Genomic DNA, 12508 nt, shown 5'->3' on the forward strand with positions numbered 1-12508 from the left:
GGCGCCGCCGGCGGCGGAGCCTCGAACAGCTTCCTCCTCACCTCGCCGATTCTCTCCTCCGCCGCCTCCTCCGACGCCGATTGCTTTTCCCGTCATTGCTCGAGTAATTTACTCTCTTGAACTCTCCTTTTTCTTTTTCTAGGATAAAAATGGAAGGATGAAAAGTAGCACGAATCTGACTTTGGATTCATTTCTTTGTTTTCCGAGGGCAAACGATCCGACTTCGAGTTATTGTATATACTTGAAATCCGGGGAATTTGGATAAGTTCTTAGATCTTAGGTTTTCATGGAGATAAGATTGAACAAAGCTGTTTGTTGCTTCATTGGACTTGATTACTGGCTGTTCATTCATTTACATATTGAAAATTTATCAGTTAATCTTTAGATCTGGAGGGTGAAAAAACAAATCGTTAGATCTGAAGATGTTCGACTAGTTTTTTTTCCGTATATTGATAAGTTTAAAATTGATTTTATATGAACGAAAATTGTGAAAGCTGATCCAAAACTCGTCCACATTAAGAAATTGTCAGTTCATAGACGGTCCTTTGGTTTACAGACATCGGTAGAACAGCTTATTGTTTGATTTTTTTTTTTTTTTGTAAAATATTGAGTGAGTTTATAAAACCATTTTCACCTGATTAGAACTCCAAAGACTTTAATGTGACTAAAAATGCTGGGAAATTTGGCTCAAGATGATTCAAAATATATGAGGGCCATGATGCAAAATGTTCTGGGGCAACATACGATCAGAGTTGAATCTGTATGCCATTGTATAGCCATCGCTGTCTCTTTTATTGTTCAAGTACCTTTCTTCTCTATTAGATCATCTAGTTTGCTCATTTTTTCGATCGATCTTAGAAAATCTATCATTTGATTGATTTTATTCTGGAAATCTAATTGGCTACTTGTTTGGGAACTCCAAATGTTTTTACTTGCTTTTCATGGTATCATACAATCGCATTCATCTTTGTCATCTCTAACCAGACTTGTGCTTGTTTGCAGAGTGTTCAAACATTGTGTGGAGAACTTAGATCTCCGAGGCGAAAGCTCCATCGATGCAGAATGGATGGCATATATTGGAGCATTCGTTAACCTGTTTTCTCTAAATCTATCGGACTGTCATAGAATCCACAGTTCCACGCTCTGGCCTTTAACAGGTATTTTATACTAAAACAAGAATGTAGTCTGCAATCTGCATACATAATAAAACTTCATGACAACTGTATGAATGTAGAGTTTACGGTATTTAATTTTCAGGATTAGCAAGTTTAAAGGAGCTAGACCTTTCTAGATGCTCAAAGGTTACAGATTCTGGCATAAAGCATCTCCTTTCTCTTCCAAATTTGGAGAAGCTATGGATTTCACAGACAGGCGTTACAGAAGCTGGGGTTTCTCTCCTTGCTTCACTCAAAAATTTGTCTCTTCTAGACTTGGGTGGCTTACCTGTTACTGATAACAACTTGAATTCTGTTCAGGTACTAAGCTTCTACCCGTTTCTTTTTCTTATGTAGTCATTGATCTCGTTGTAAATTTTCAATGTGGACCAGCATTGGTGGATAAATCGTGCAATCTATCGTTTCTCTTTAGATCAAACTAAAAAATAGGCTAAAATTTTGGTTATAAACTTTTTGGTATCATATTATATTGGATGAGATGTTGATGCATTAGAAGTGATTAATGTTATTCAAGTCTTTCGGCCTGTTTCTTTCAATTCTCAGGCGTTGACAAAGCTAGAGCACCTCGACATATGGGGAAGCAGTGTAACCAACAAAGGTGCTGCTCTTATACAAAACTTCCCAAACTTAACATTCCTCGATCTCTCGTGGACCAATGTCACACACGTTCCAAACACACGATCGCTTGAATGCTTACACATGAGCAAATGCACCATTGTCTCCATTTCCAAAACTCACAGCTCCACGTTAGCTTCTTTGAGAAAGCTTGTTCTGTCAGGAGCCACTTTCAAAACCGACCCAGAGGCCCTGTTCTTCAACAATAAAAGCTCTCTCTCCTTCTTAGATGTTTCCAACACTTCCCTCCAGAACTTCGGCTTCTTAGAATCAATGACGAAGCTGGAACATCTCGATCTAAGCTGCACAGCTTTCAGTGATGATTCTGTCGAGTTTTTAGCATGTATATGTGAGAATCTGAGGAGTCTGAATCTTGGAAACACGAGAATCAGCACAGATGGGATCGGGATTCTGGCTGGATGTGTACCACATCTTGAGACTTTATCTCTGAATGAGACATCTATAGATGATCACGCTGTCTTGTTTATCAGCGCGACGATGCCTTCTATTAAGACCCTTGACTTGAGCAAAACCAGCATCCGAGGTATGTATGCATTCATGTTTGGATTCCAATACATTAATCCGAGGATTATAATCTCTCAATTTTCCTGTAAATCATATCAGTCAATCTAAATTTTACATTTTTTTTTCTTTTTCAGGATTCATCAAACAACAAGGTCCGGAAGCAGAAGCAGAACTCTCTCTAGCAGCGCTTCATACCCTGACTTCGCTGGAAGCACTGAAACTGGAATCCGCATACCTCAAAGAAGTCGCTCTCCTCTCCCCTTTACAAACCTTAAGTGGATTGACGCATTTGTCGATCAGAACTCTGTCCCTCACCGACACCACCTTCCACCAGCTTTCCTCCCTCCCGAATCTTGTCAGTCTTGAAATCCTGGATTCCGTGTTGACCAACCATGGCCTCGAAAATTTTAAACCTCAGCCGAGTTTGAGAGCACTCAACCTCAAGGGCTGCTGGCTTTTGAGCGAGGAGTGTATCTCGGTTTTCTGCAAGAAGTACCCTCACCTCAAAGTGAGGCACGATTTCTCCCGGGTTTCTTCTCCCGACCTAATGCCGCTTCCCCGTTCATCTCCTTCAAAGATTCCCGCGACGAGCTACAGAAAGCGCAATCCTCTACTTTCTTCTTCTGGGGGATTTCTAGGTACGTATTTTACGTTTACTGAAGTAGAAGAAGTTTTTAAAATTTGGAATTATGCCTCATTTTACACCTGAAAAGTTGGCTTCGTGATCGGAACACTAGGGTTTAAGATTCGTGTTATAACCGGGACCAAAAAGAAACTCGTTAGACCATATTTGGGAGATCCTTATGAAGGTTTTACATTTGCTTAATACCTCGAATATACAGAAAAATATAAATCTCGTATCTTATATATATATATATATATGTGTGTGTGCATGTGTATACAGATCAAAGGGTGAAGTATGGTAGAGAAGAGTTGCTTGCTCTGCAAGATTCTCCACTGTCGTTGCCACCGCCTCCACGTGACGAAGGCCTCATCGGAGTACCGGAGATTCTAGCCGAGGGAGACGCGTTCGGTTTGTGATATAAACGTTTGCTTTGTTTATTTGTTTTTGTAACTTGGAAAATTTATTCTTCACAATCCACAATTTTGGAAATTTATTTTAATATCACCCCATCAATCGGGAGTCGTCTGGGATCGAGAAATAAAATTATGTTTTTCTCAAAACATTATTCTTAGTTTCTATTTTTGGTTATCTTTCCTGCAACTTCTGTGACACCTTTCTCCCCGACCGCTGACTGGTACACCTCACCCCTTCTCGATCTAATGGGGCTCAATAGAGCATTGGTTTTTGAGAATCTATCGAATCAAACAAGATTTTAGATATATTTAAGGCATGAAATTTCAATTCGAATGGAGATATAACCCAAGAAACCATATTGTTAATCAACCTCATCACTTGTCTGATGCTGTTTTTTTTTTTGGGGGGAATGAGCGTGAGTGAACTGTGAATAACAAAGTAATTAAAGCTAGAATCGTGTACGAGTTTAACGAAAATAGACGAGACCAACAAACGGTGTTCAAAGACAAGTGAATCCGAAATAAATAATGATCGTTATAATAAATTGTTTAAACTTATCGTCCGGGAGCTAGGGCGTCCTCTGCAGTCTTGTACATTTCATCTATCACACTCTGCAATCACAGAAACAGAGGCAAAGTGTAAATACTAAAAACATCAAAAGTGCACAGTGATTCTTTTAGGATTCCACCCCACAGTTACACGCCGGCTGAATAAAACCAAACCTATTCACAAAATCACAACTAAGCGCCCTAGAGTTACCGGATCGGCCGTGGTAATTTCTTTTTTTACACGCAAGAGCTTTAGCCCCCCTTTGGGTTGACACATTTCTGCCTCGGCAGCAGATTCCATCAAGGTTTCCGTCAGGTCCGTCAGTGAGATCTCTCTCCGTCACTCAGAATGACAGGAGAGAGAGCTCGTGATTTTATTTTACCATTTAGTATCCTTAACTGAATGAATTTATTTTTTCTTGCTACAACTATTTCATACTTCTAAGATCTGAAGACAAGCGGAACAAAAAACTATCACCCGGTATGAGTTACCTGATAGTATTTGAGCAATTGAGGCCTCTTCTTTTTGTAAGTTGGCGTAAGGAGGTCACGTTCCATGTCAAACGCTACAGGATCAAGATGAACAGCCTTGATGAACTCAAACCCCTTCAACTGTGTTGCAAAGAGAGACTCAGACTCAGAAACAGAATTTCACACCAAAAATCCAGGAGAAAAAAAATTCCAGTGAAAACGTAAAAAAGGCAAAACCTTTTCGGCTTTAGCTGTTTTATTGAGTTCTCCGAGTATGAATTCCTTTGCCTTTGCGTTTTCACAGAGAGAGCTGTAGTCGCCGTCCACTCCATTCTCCACGGCCCAATGTTCAAGGGCTTGCTGACTGACATTTACGACAGCAACTAGGAAGGACTTGAAGCTGTTCCCATAAACCCATATCTAAACAATTTTGATGGGCATACAAGAAGATTAAATAATTAGCAGTTGATGGTAAACCGAAGCAATGAAAAGAAAAGGAAGACAAATAGATCACAAGCCTCAGTTGAAAACACATATTTGTGAGGAAGCATACTATTACTTACCGAATCAATAACATGTACTTGACCATAAACATTTTCCAAGTTTTCAACTGCAATGTACTCTCCTTGAGAGAGCTTAAATATGTTCTTCTTCCTGTCAATTATCTTCATGCTTCCGTCTGGTTGCCACTCACCGATATCGCCTGATGAATCAAAAGATTGGGGCAGGGGAATTAGAACTCATCAGATTAGCAAAAAACGAATGACAGCAACAGAAGGTGTAAAACTAGCAAATTGTTGGCAGGTAGATACTTTAGGTTTTAGAGTTTTGACAGCAATTAGCCAATTACCATACCAATTGCCCACAATCCAGTCATAACTAAAGGAAAAAAAATACGGATTCAGAGAAGAAAAAAACACCTGTGTGCAACCATCCATCGATGAGAACCTCATTGGTGAGGTCTTCGCGCTTGTAGTACCCGGTAAACAAGGTTTTTCCCCTAATGCAGATTTCACCACGTGGTGTGCTTCCTAGAGCGTCATATTCCATCTCAGGAACAGATTCAAGGCGTACATCTACATTTGGCACTGGAGGACCAACAGTGCCGAGCATTTCCACTTCATTTGGCAGCGAGACAAAAGTTCCAGCACAGCTCTCAGTTAGACCTACAAGGAAGAATTATATGATAAGAGACTAAGCCACATTCGACCTATGCCAATGGATACCACAATCTTACAGATAGAACAAGCATCTATAAGTCATCACCAATCCCATATTTGATCGATGTGGCCTGCCTAGTTAGCCCATTCCTCGCAATGGGGGTCCACTCTGATTATAGGCGCTGATATTTAGAAAGCAGACTTGGGTGTTTCACTGGACTTTCGATAATATTGAATCAAAAGGTTTACAAGCTATCAATGAATCCCATGCTTTGTCGATATTGAATCAAAACATATTGATGCTTTCAGCACTACATTCACGACAACCCACCAAAGAGATTTGGATTGCCTCTTCCCCAAAATAGATTTTGCTCATATGGGATTTGATTAAAAAAAAAGTTAAAGCAATTGAAAGAACCCCATCCATATTAAATCCCAACCAATTAGCATTATCCCATAGGAATACTCTCTCGGAAACTAGCTTGTAAGGGAAAAGAGTTGCCAGGTTTATATCAGGTGATGGATGAAGGATTACAATACCAGCAAATTTTGATTCAGATTTGCACGTGTTCATAAGGTTCTTAAGAGCTCAAGGTTGTGAATATGTATATGTACCATATCCTTGTAGAACATGAGAGCACGCAACCACTCTGAGAAATGATTCTACATGACTGGCAAGAGGTGCCGCTCCAGATAAAATGATTCTCACATTGCCTCCGAGCCCTTGCTTAACCTGAGTGAGAAAGAACAGTCATTAAATAACATTGAATTTTATAAAAAAAAAAAATAGTAAAGGAACCTCAGAAGTTTTTGGAGGAAGTTGTATAGCAAAGAAGTTTGCCACCTTATTGAACACAAGTTTGTCAAAAAAGGGGGAAGCCTCCACATGAGTATGTCCCTTCTTCATATTTCCAAATTTACTGAGGATGTTGATTGTGTTAGATCCAAGTAGCTAAAAAGACAGTGATCGATAAAAAAAAAAAGTAAATTAGAAGCAAAGTGAAGTCTGACTTACTAGGAATATGCAACATCAAAAATTTTCTTTTTGAAGAAACTACCAGCAGATAGTTTCTGCTGCAAACCTGTTGGTGTGTATAGGTCCATGACATAACACAGAAAAAGGTCGGTGAGAGATGACATAAAACAAATTATCTCTTTGGTCATAGGCATCAAAAGAAGGATTAGGCCCGATGTCAAGATTCTGAGAAAACGAAACCCCGTCACCAGAACCAAATTAAAGCTTCAATATCAATTCTACTGGCAACGGAGAATGAACCCTTCACCTCACATGGGTCAGATAACAAATATGTTACAGGATATGACCCGCTTTCCATGGCATTTACATGAGATCTATATCATATTCTAAAGGACGTTCATAAGAGATAACAGATTATCAATGGTTTACATTTCATCTATATTTATTTTTGCTGGATCCGAGAAAGAAATGGATCGACTTCGTTTTTCTTTTGTTTTCTGTTGGCTTTCCCAACCAGGATTAATGCAATAACACAGAGATAGAGAATATACCCAAAAGTAGATCAGGATGCATAAGTTCACAAAACGTGGTGTTAAAAATTCTTAACCTCGATGCTGTTAATTGTGATCTTGAAAACCAGACAATAAATACATATCTCACAAACCAGACAACACTGTTAATGAAGGGTAGAAAATGCTTTATTATATCATATCTCACAAGCTCTTACCTGAGTATACTCGATCTAGTACACGAGGAACAGCACAAAAAACAGTTGGTTTTAGCTCACCAAGGTCTTCTATCAACAATTTGACATCCTGAGGAGACACCCCAATGAAAATTTTAGCAACAACTTCCTATCTGGTGCCAAGAAAGATTTTGAATTTACTCACCCCACGCCAGAACCCGATTGAAGCACCGTGTTGAATAAAACACTCCTCGATAACCCGATCAAAGATATGTGCAAGAGGAAGATATGAAAGAAACACATCCCCCACGTGTAGCTGTATATTTGCACATACAAAACAAAGAATCAAATAAGAAAACTTATGTCGAGTACAACAGCTACCTCAAAGTTGTGGGTTCTATGATAAATTCATGAAAGCGAGAAAAAACACTCACCGCTTCGTTTACACTTTCCAGCAGACGATCCACTCCCGCAATCAGAGTGACAATGCTTTCATTCGAAAGCATCACTCCCTTTGGGTCACCAGTGGTACCACTAGTATACATAATTGTGCAAATGTCACTTTTCTTTTTTATCGGAAGTTCATATTGCTTGCCTTCAGCCTGTCGTTCAGAGGTACAACAGAAAATTCAAGGCAAGGTAAATATGATCTATTCCATTCTACAAGTATGAACATCACCGGAATATATGATGAATCCACGAGAGAAATAGATGAGGCCATTGAGAGCAATATTGTAAAATAGAACAATTATACATGTGAGACATTTAAAGAAAAAAATGCAAATTATTGTCACCTACCAGCTCCAAAAACTCATCCCAAGCATATATTACCAATCCCAACTTTTCGGCTTCTGCTCTTTGTTCGGGTTTGACACTGCCAAAACTCACAACAGCTGCATGTATAATCGAGCACGAAAGTTTACTAACACCACATGTAGAAACCATTAAGGATAGATACATCAAATAAGAATTACTCACTCTTCAAGTACTTTGTGGAGCTTGGGCAAGTCTTAAATAGCTGAAAATAAAAAGAAAAGCAATTATGAATACAAAAAAAGAATCCACAACAATAGATAAAATGTGTAGAGCCCAAAGTTGAAAAAACACTAAGTGTATTTGGAGTCAGAACCAAAGTTTATACACTGGATCCTTGTTTTTGGTTTCGGGAGAACATAACATAAACAAAAAAAGATTTCCTCGAAGTAATCCTCAACTTCCAAATAAAATTATATTTTAGTTGTACCTCAGGGATCTTCTTCTCCTCTACAAAGGCAATTGAGACCTCTGCATGACAGAGAATAAATTCAACAGCTCCAGCACCTATAAGAGATAGGACAGTTAGGACAATAGAATAGATCACAAATCCAGCTTCAGCAAAACGTTTGATTAGGCTATACTAGATTAAAACTATCTGGAAGTGTACAACGAAAATATAACTCTACTAGTTGGAAACAGATAGGCTTATGCTTTGACTAAATACATATATAACTATTAAAATACTGAACAACAAATAGACTTACCTAATGTATCATATAGAGGGACACAGTAGAGACCATGTGCATTGCAAGCCTGCATAAATAGTCCACCGTCAAACATATAACAAAATGCAGTGGATTACCATGATAGGGCTGATAGATCGGAGGTCCATTTACCTCCATGCTTATGATCCACTCAGGGCAATTGGCGCCATAGATACCACATTTTCCTCCCTATAACCCCGTATATATAAACTAAAGTATTAGGATACAGAAGAATCACACTCCAGTAAAAAAAGCAATTAAGAGACTGAAGGTAGATTGGGGCAGCAAAGATGGATCTTAACCTCTTCAATCCCACAACTACGGAGAGAATTTCCAAGCTTTATGACAATATCATAAACTTCTTTGTATGTCTGCCACACATACTTTCCCGCCTGCGAAGAACGATATACAGATGAATATAGTAGCAGCAGGTTGAAAGTTAATCAGAAGCCCAAGTCTCAATAACCACAATACCTTCCCGTCTACAATCTTCCGGTAACCCAGCATCCGATTGTTTGGATATTTCTCAACAGACATGCTGCAAGCATAACATAGCGCAGGTAAATATAGAAAATACCCAACCAGTTAAGCGTACCATAAGCAATTCATAAGCTCTCATGGCCGGTAAAAACAACTTGAAGAATTACAGGGTGATTGCATATCAAGATGACAAAAAAGTTGGGAAAAAAAATCACCGAGGGGACAAAAAAAGATGCCACATTTGAAACATCATAACATCAAGTTGGGCTAAAAGACCGGTGAACTTCCGGATTATAAAAAAAAAAAAAAAAAAAAACAAGCACGTTCAAAAAAAAAAAAAAAAAAATCAACTCATTCCATCGAGCCAGGGCCCAAAAATTCTCGAACCAGACGCCAACCAGCCCGACTTTACGCGGCCCTTACGCTCTACAAGACTTATCACACGAATCAGCGTGAAAAAACACTTGGCATCAATAGACGATCTTACTATCCCGCTAGCTAAACAGAAACAAGGACGATGACGATTGATCTCTACAAAATTATCTTCTCGGGAATAAAATCCAACAGATTTCAACAAACAATCCACTCAATAAACGATAACGGACATAAAATCCAACCCAATTCACTCAACAAACAATCTGGCTGTTTTCTCGACACAATCCACTCAACAAACAACCAAACAGAGGCGAGAATCTCACCGGAAAACATCCCAGCAACTCTCCATTCCTTCGATCGGCTCGGGAAATCCTCCCTCGGCAAAGACACTGCGGTACGTAGGGCCAACAGAAGGTCGTCCATCGCTAGATGCCTTCCCCTCCTCGACCTCGAAGATGAATTTCTTCTGCGACATTATCTCTCTCGATCCGTACCAGATGTTTCTCCTGATCTGAGGAAGGGACCACCGCGGGGAGCGATAGAGGCTAAAAACAAGGGAGGGAGATGAAGAACCGCACAACAATTGGCTGCTCAGTGGCCCTAAACAACAGATCGCTTCGATGATATCATATTCTAATTTTGCCTTTGATACATATTCCCCCACAAATTTTCAAAAAAGTTCTAATTTCCTACACCAATTTTTAATTTGACAAAAAACTACATCGTATTTCAAATTTTTCCAAATTCCCCCACAAAATCTTAAAATGTGTTGCAATTTCCCCCATATCCGTAAACGACGTTAAGTTCCGTCAATTTTAATGCTGACGTGGCATGCCACGTCATACAGATTTCACCAAATCAGCATATTTCGCCACATCATCCAGCCACGTCAGAAAATAAATAAATAAAAAATAAAAAATAAAAAATTTCTAGAATTTTTTTAAAAACTAATAAAATAAAATAAAAATACAGAATTTCAAATTTTATTTTTTAAAAATAAAATAGAAAATTACATATACATATATATACACTTTTATATCTATACACAATTATATACATATACATATATACACATATACATCTACATACATAATTATATACATATATATATAAACACTTATACATTTACACATATACACATTTTTACATATATACACAATTTTTTTAAAAAACTTTTAAAAATTATAGAATTTTAAAATTTATTTTTTAAAAATAAAATAAAAAATTACATATACATATATACACAAATAATATATATACATATATATATATATTCACATATGTATATATACATATTCATATATATACATAGCATAACATGTTTTGTCTCCTTTAGAATTATGAGCTCATACTCTTTCAAACATTTCATTTGGCTTAAAATTTAAAGAAAAATAATCTGAATAATAAATACATAATAATTATTTTTTCAACAGATATACATACCACTCATTTACATCTGAAATAACCAAAACTTACAATTGAGGTTTTTATTTGTATTTAAAAGGAAACTATTTATTTCTTGTTTTTATGTGGATCTTATATTGGCAAATCCATAAATATATATGATTTATGTCTATAATATAATAATGATTGAAAAAGTAAATAATATATATATATATATTATTTGTGTATATATGTATATGTAATTTTTTATTTTATTTTTAAAAAATAAATTTTAAAATTCTGTAATTTTTTTAAAAAAATTTTAAAAAATTGTGTATATATGTAAAAGTGTGTATATATATAAATGTATAAGTGTGTATATATATATATGTATATAATTATGTATGTAGATGTATATGTGTATATATGTATTTGTATATAATTGTTTATAGATATAAAAGTGTATATATATGTATATATGATTTTATATTTTATTTTAAAAAAATAAAATTTGAAATTATGTATTTTTATTTTATTTTATTAGTTTTTTAAAAAAATTCTAGAATTTTTTTATTTTTATTTTATTTTTTATTTATTTTCTGACGTGGCTGGATGATGTGGCGAAATATGCTGATTTGGCGAAATCTGTATGACGTGGCATGCCACGTCACCATTAAAATTGACGGAACTTAACGTCGTTTACGGATATGGGGGAAATCGCAACACATTTTAAGATTTTGTGTGGGAATTTGGAAAATTTTGAAATCTAGTGTAGTTTTTTGTCAAATTAAAAATTGGTGTAGGAAATTAGAACTTTTTCGAAAATTTGTGGGGGAATATGGGATTATCCCTATATATATATACACACACCCCAAGGGTGTATATGCTCTGAATTTTCTCTTTTGAAAAGTAAAAATAGAGAATTCTATATAATACCAAAATTAAAAAATTGTCAAACTTTTTTTTTACCTGTATAAATATATTAATTATTGAAAATCTAACATAAATATATAAACTTTTAAAATATTATCAAATTTTGATAGAAATATAATAGTTTTAAACATGTAATTCCATAAAACGTTTTAAATTATAAAATCTGATCATTGTTAATAACTATTAATTTCAAACTCTCAAACTTTTTAAAACATGTAATATTTTTATTATTATTTATAGGGATAATCTCATATTCCCCCACAAATTTTCGAAAAAGTTCTAATTTCCTACACCAATTTTTAATTTGACAAAAAACTACACTAGATTTCAAAATTTTCCAAATTCCCACACAAAATCTTAAAATGTGTTGCGATTTCCCCCATATCCGTAAACGACGTTAAGTTCCGTCAATTTTAATGGTGACGTGGCATGCCACGTCATACAGATTTCGCCAAATCAGCATATTTCGCCACATCATCCAGCCACGTCAGAAAATAAATAAAAAATAAAATAAAAATAAAAAAATTCTAGAATTTTTTTAAAAAACTAATAAAATAAAATAAAAATACATAATTTCAAATTTTATTTTTTTAAAATAAAATATAAAATCATATATACATATA

General features: G+C 36.1%; 2 protein-coding genes across 2 annotated transcripts in view; one reads left to right on the plus strand and one right to left on the minus strand.

Moving 5' to 3' along the window:
- Positions 1-3431, plus strand: part of LOC104815028 (toll-like receptor 13) — a 3671-nt gene extending 240 nt beyond the window's left edge. Inside the window, exons 2-7 of the mRNA XM_010543318.1 lie at positions 20-103; positions 1003-1157; positions 1258-1475; positions 1719-2334; positions 2450-2953; positions 3220-3431. Of these exons, the coding sequence (XP_010541620.1) occupies positions 20-103; positions 1003-1157; positions 1258-1475; positions 1719-2334; positions 2450-2953; positions 3220-3356 (1714 nt within the window). The 3' untranslated portion in view covers positions 3357-3431. The remainder of the gene's footprint in view (positions 1-19; positions 104-1002; positions 1158-1257; positions 1476-1718; positions 2335-2449; positions 2954-3219) is intronic.
- Positions 3432-3770: 339 nt separating this feature from the next.
- Positions 3771-10183, minus strand: LOC104815039 (long chain acyl-CoA synthetase 4). Its single transcript, XM_010543330.2, has 19 exons — positions 9893-10183; positions 9189-9252; positions 9017-9106; positions 8847-8903; positions 8715-8763; positions 8438-8514; positions 8173-8212; positions 7993-8087; positions 7629-7796; positions 7400-7510; positions 7237-7324; positions 6549-6615; positions 6378-6453; positions 6149-6266; positions 5294-5539; positions 4937-5076; positions 4611-4793; positions 4395-4514; positions 3771-3965 (listed from the first exon to the last, which is right to left on the minus strand). The coding sequence occupies exons 1-19, from the start codon at positions 10042-10044 to the stop codon at positions 3909-3911; spliced, it is 1998 nt and encodes a 665-aa protein (XP_010541632.1). The 5' UTR covers positions 10045-10183; the 3' UTR covers positions 3771-3908.
- Positions 10184-12508: the final 2325 nt, after the last annotated feature.

Source organism: Tarenaya hassleriana, unplaced genomic scaffold (genome assembly GCF_000463585.1).
Source record: "Tarenaya hassleriana unplaced genomic scaffold, ASM46358v1 Cleome1, whole genome shotgun sequence".
Classification (NCBI taxonomy): domain Eukaryota; kingdom Viridiplantae; phylum Streptophyta; class Magnoliopsida; order Brassicales; family Cleomaceae; genus Tarenaya; species Tarenaya hassleriana.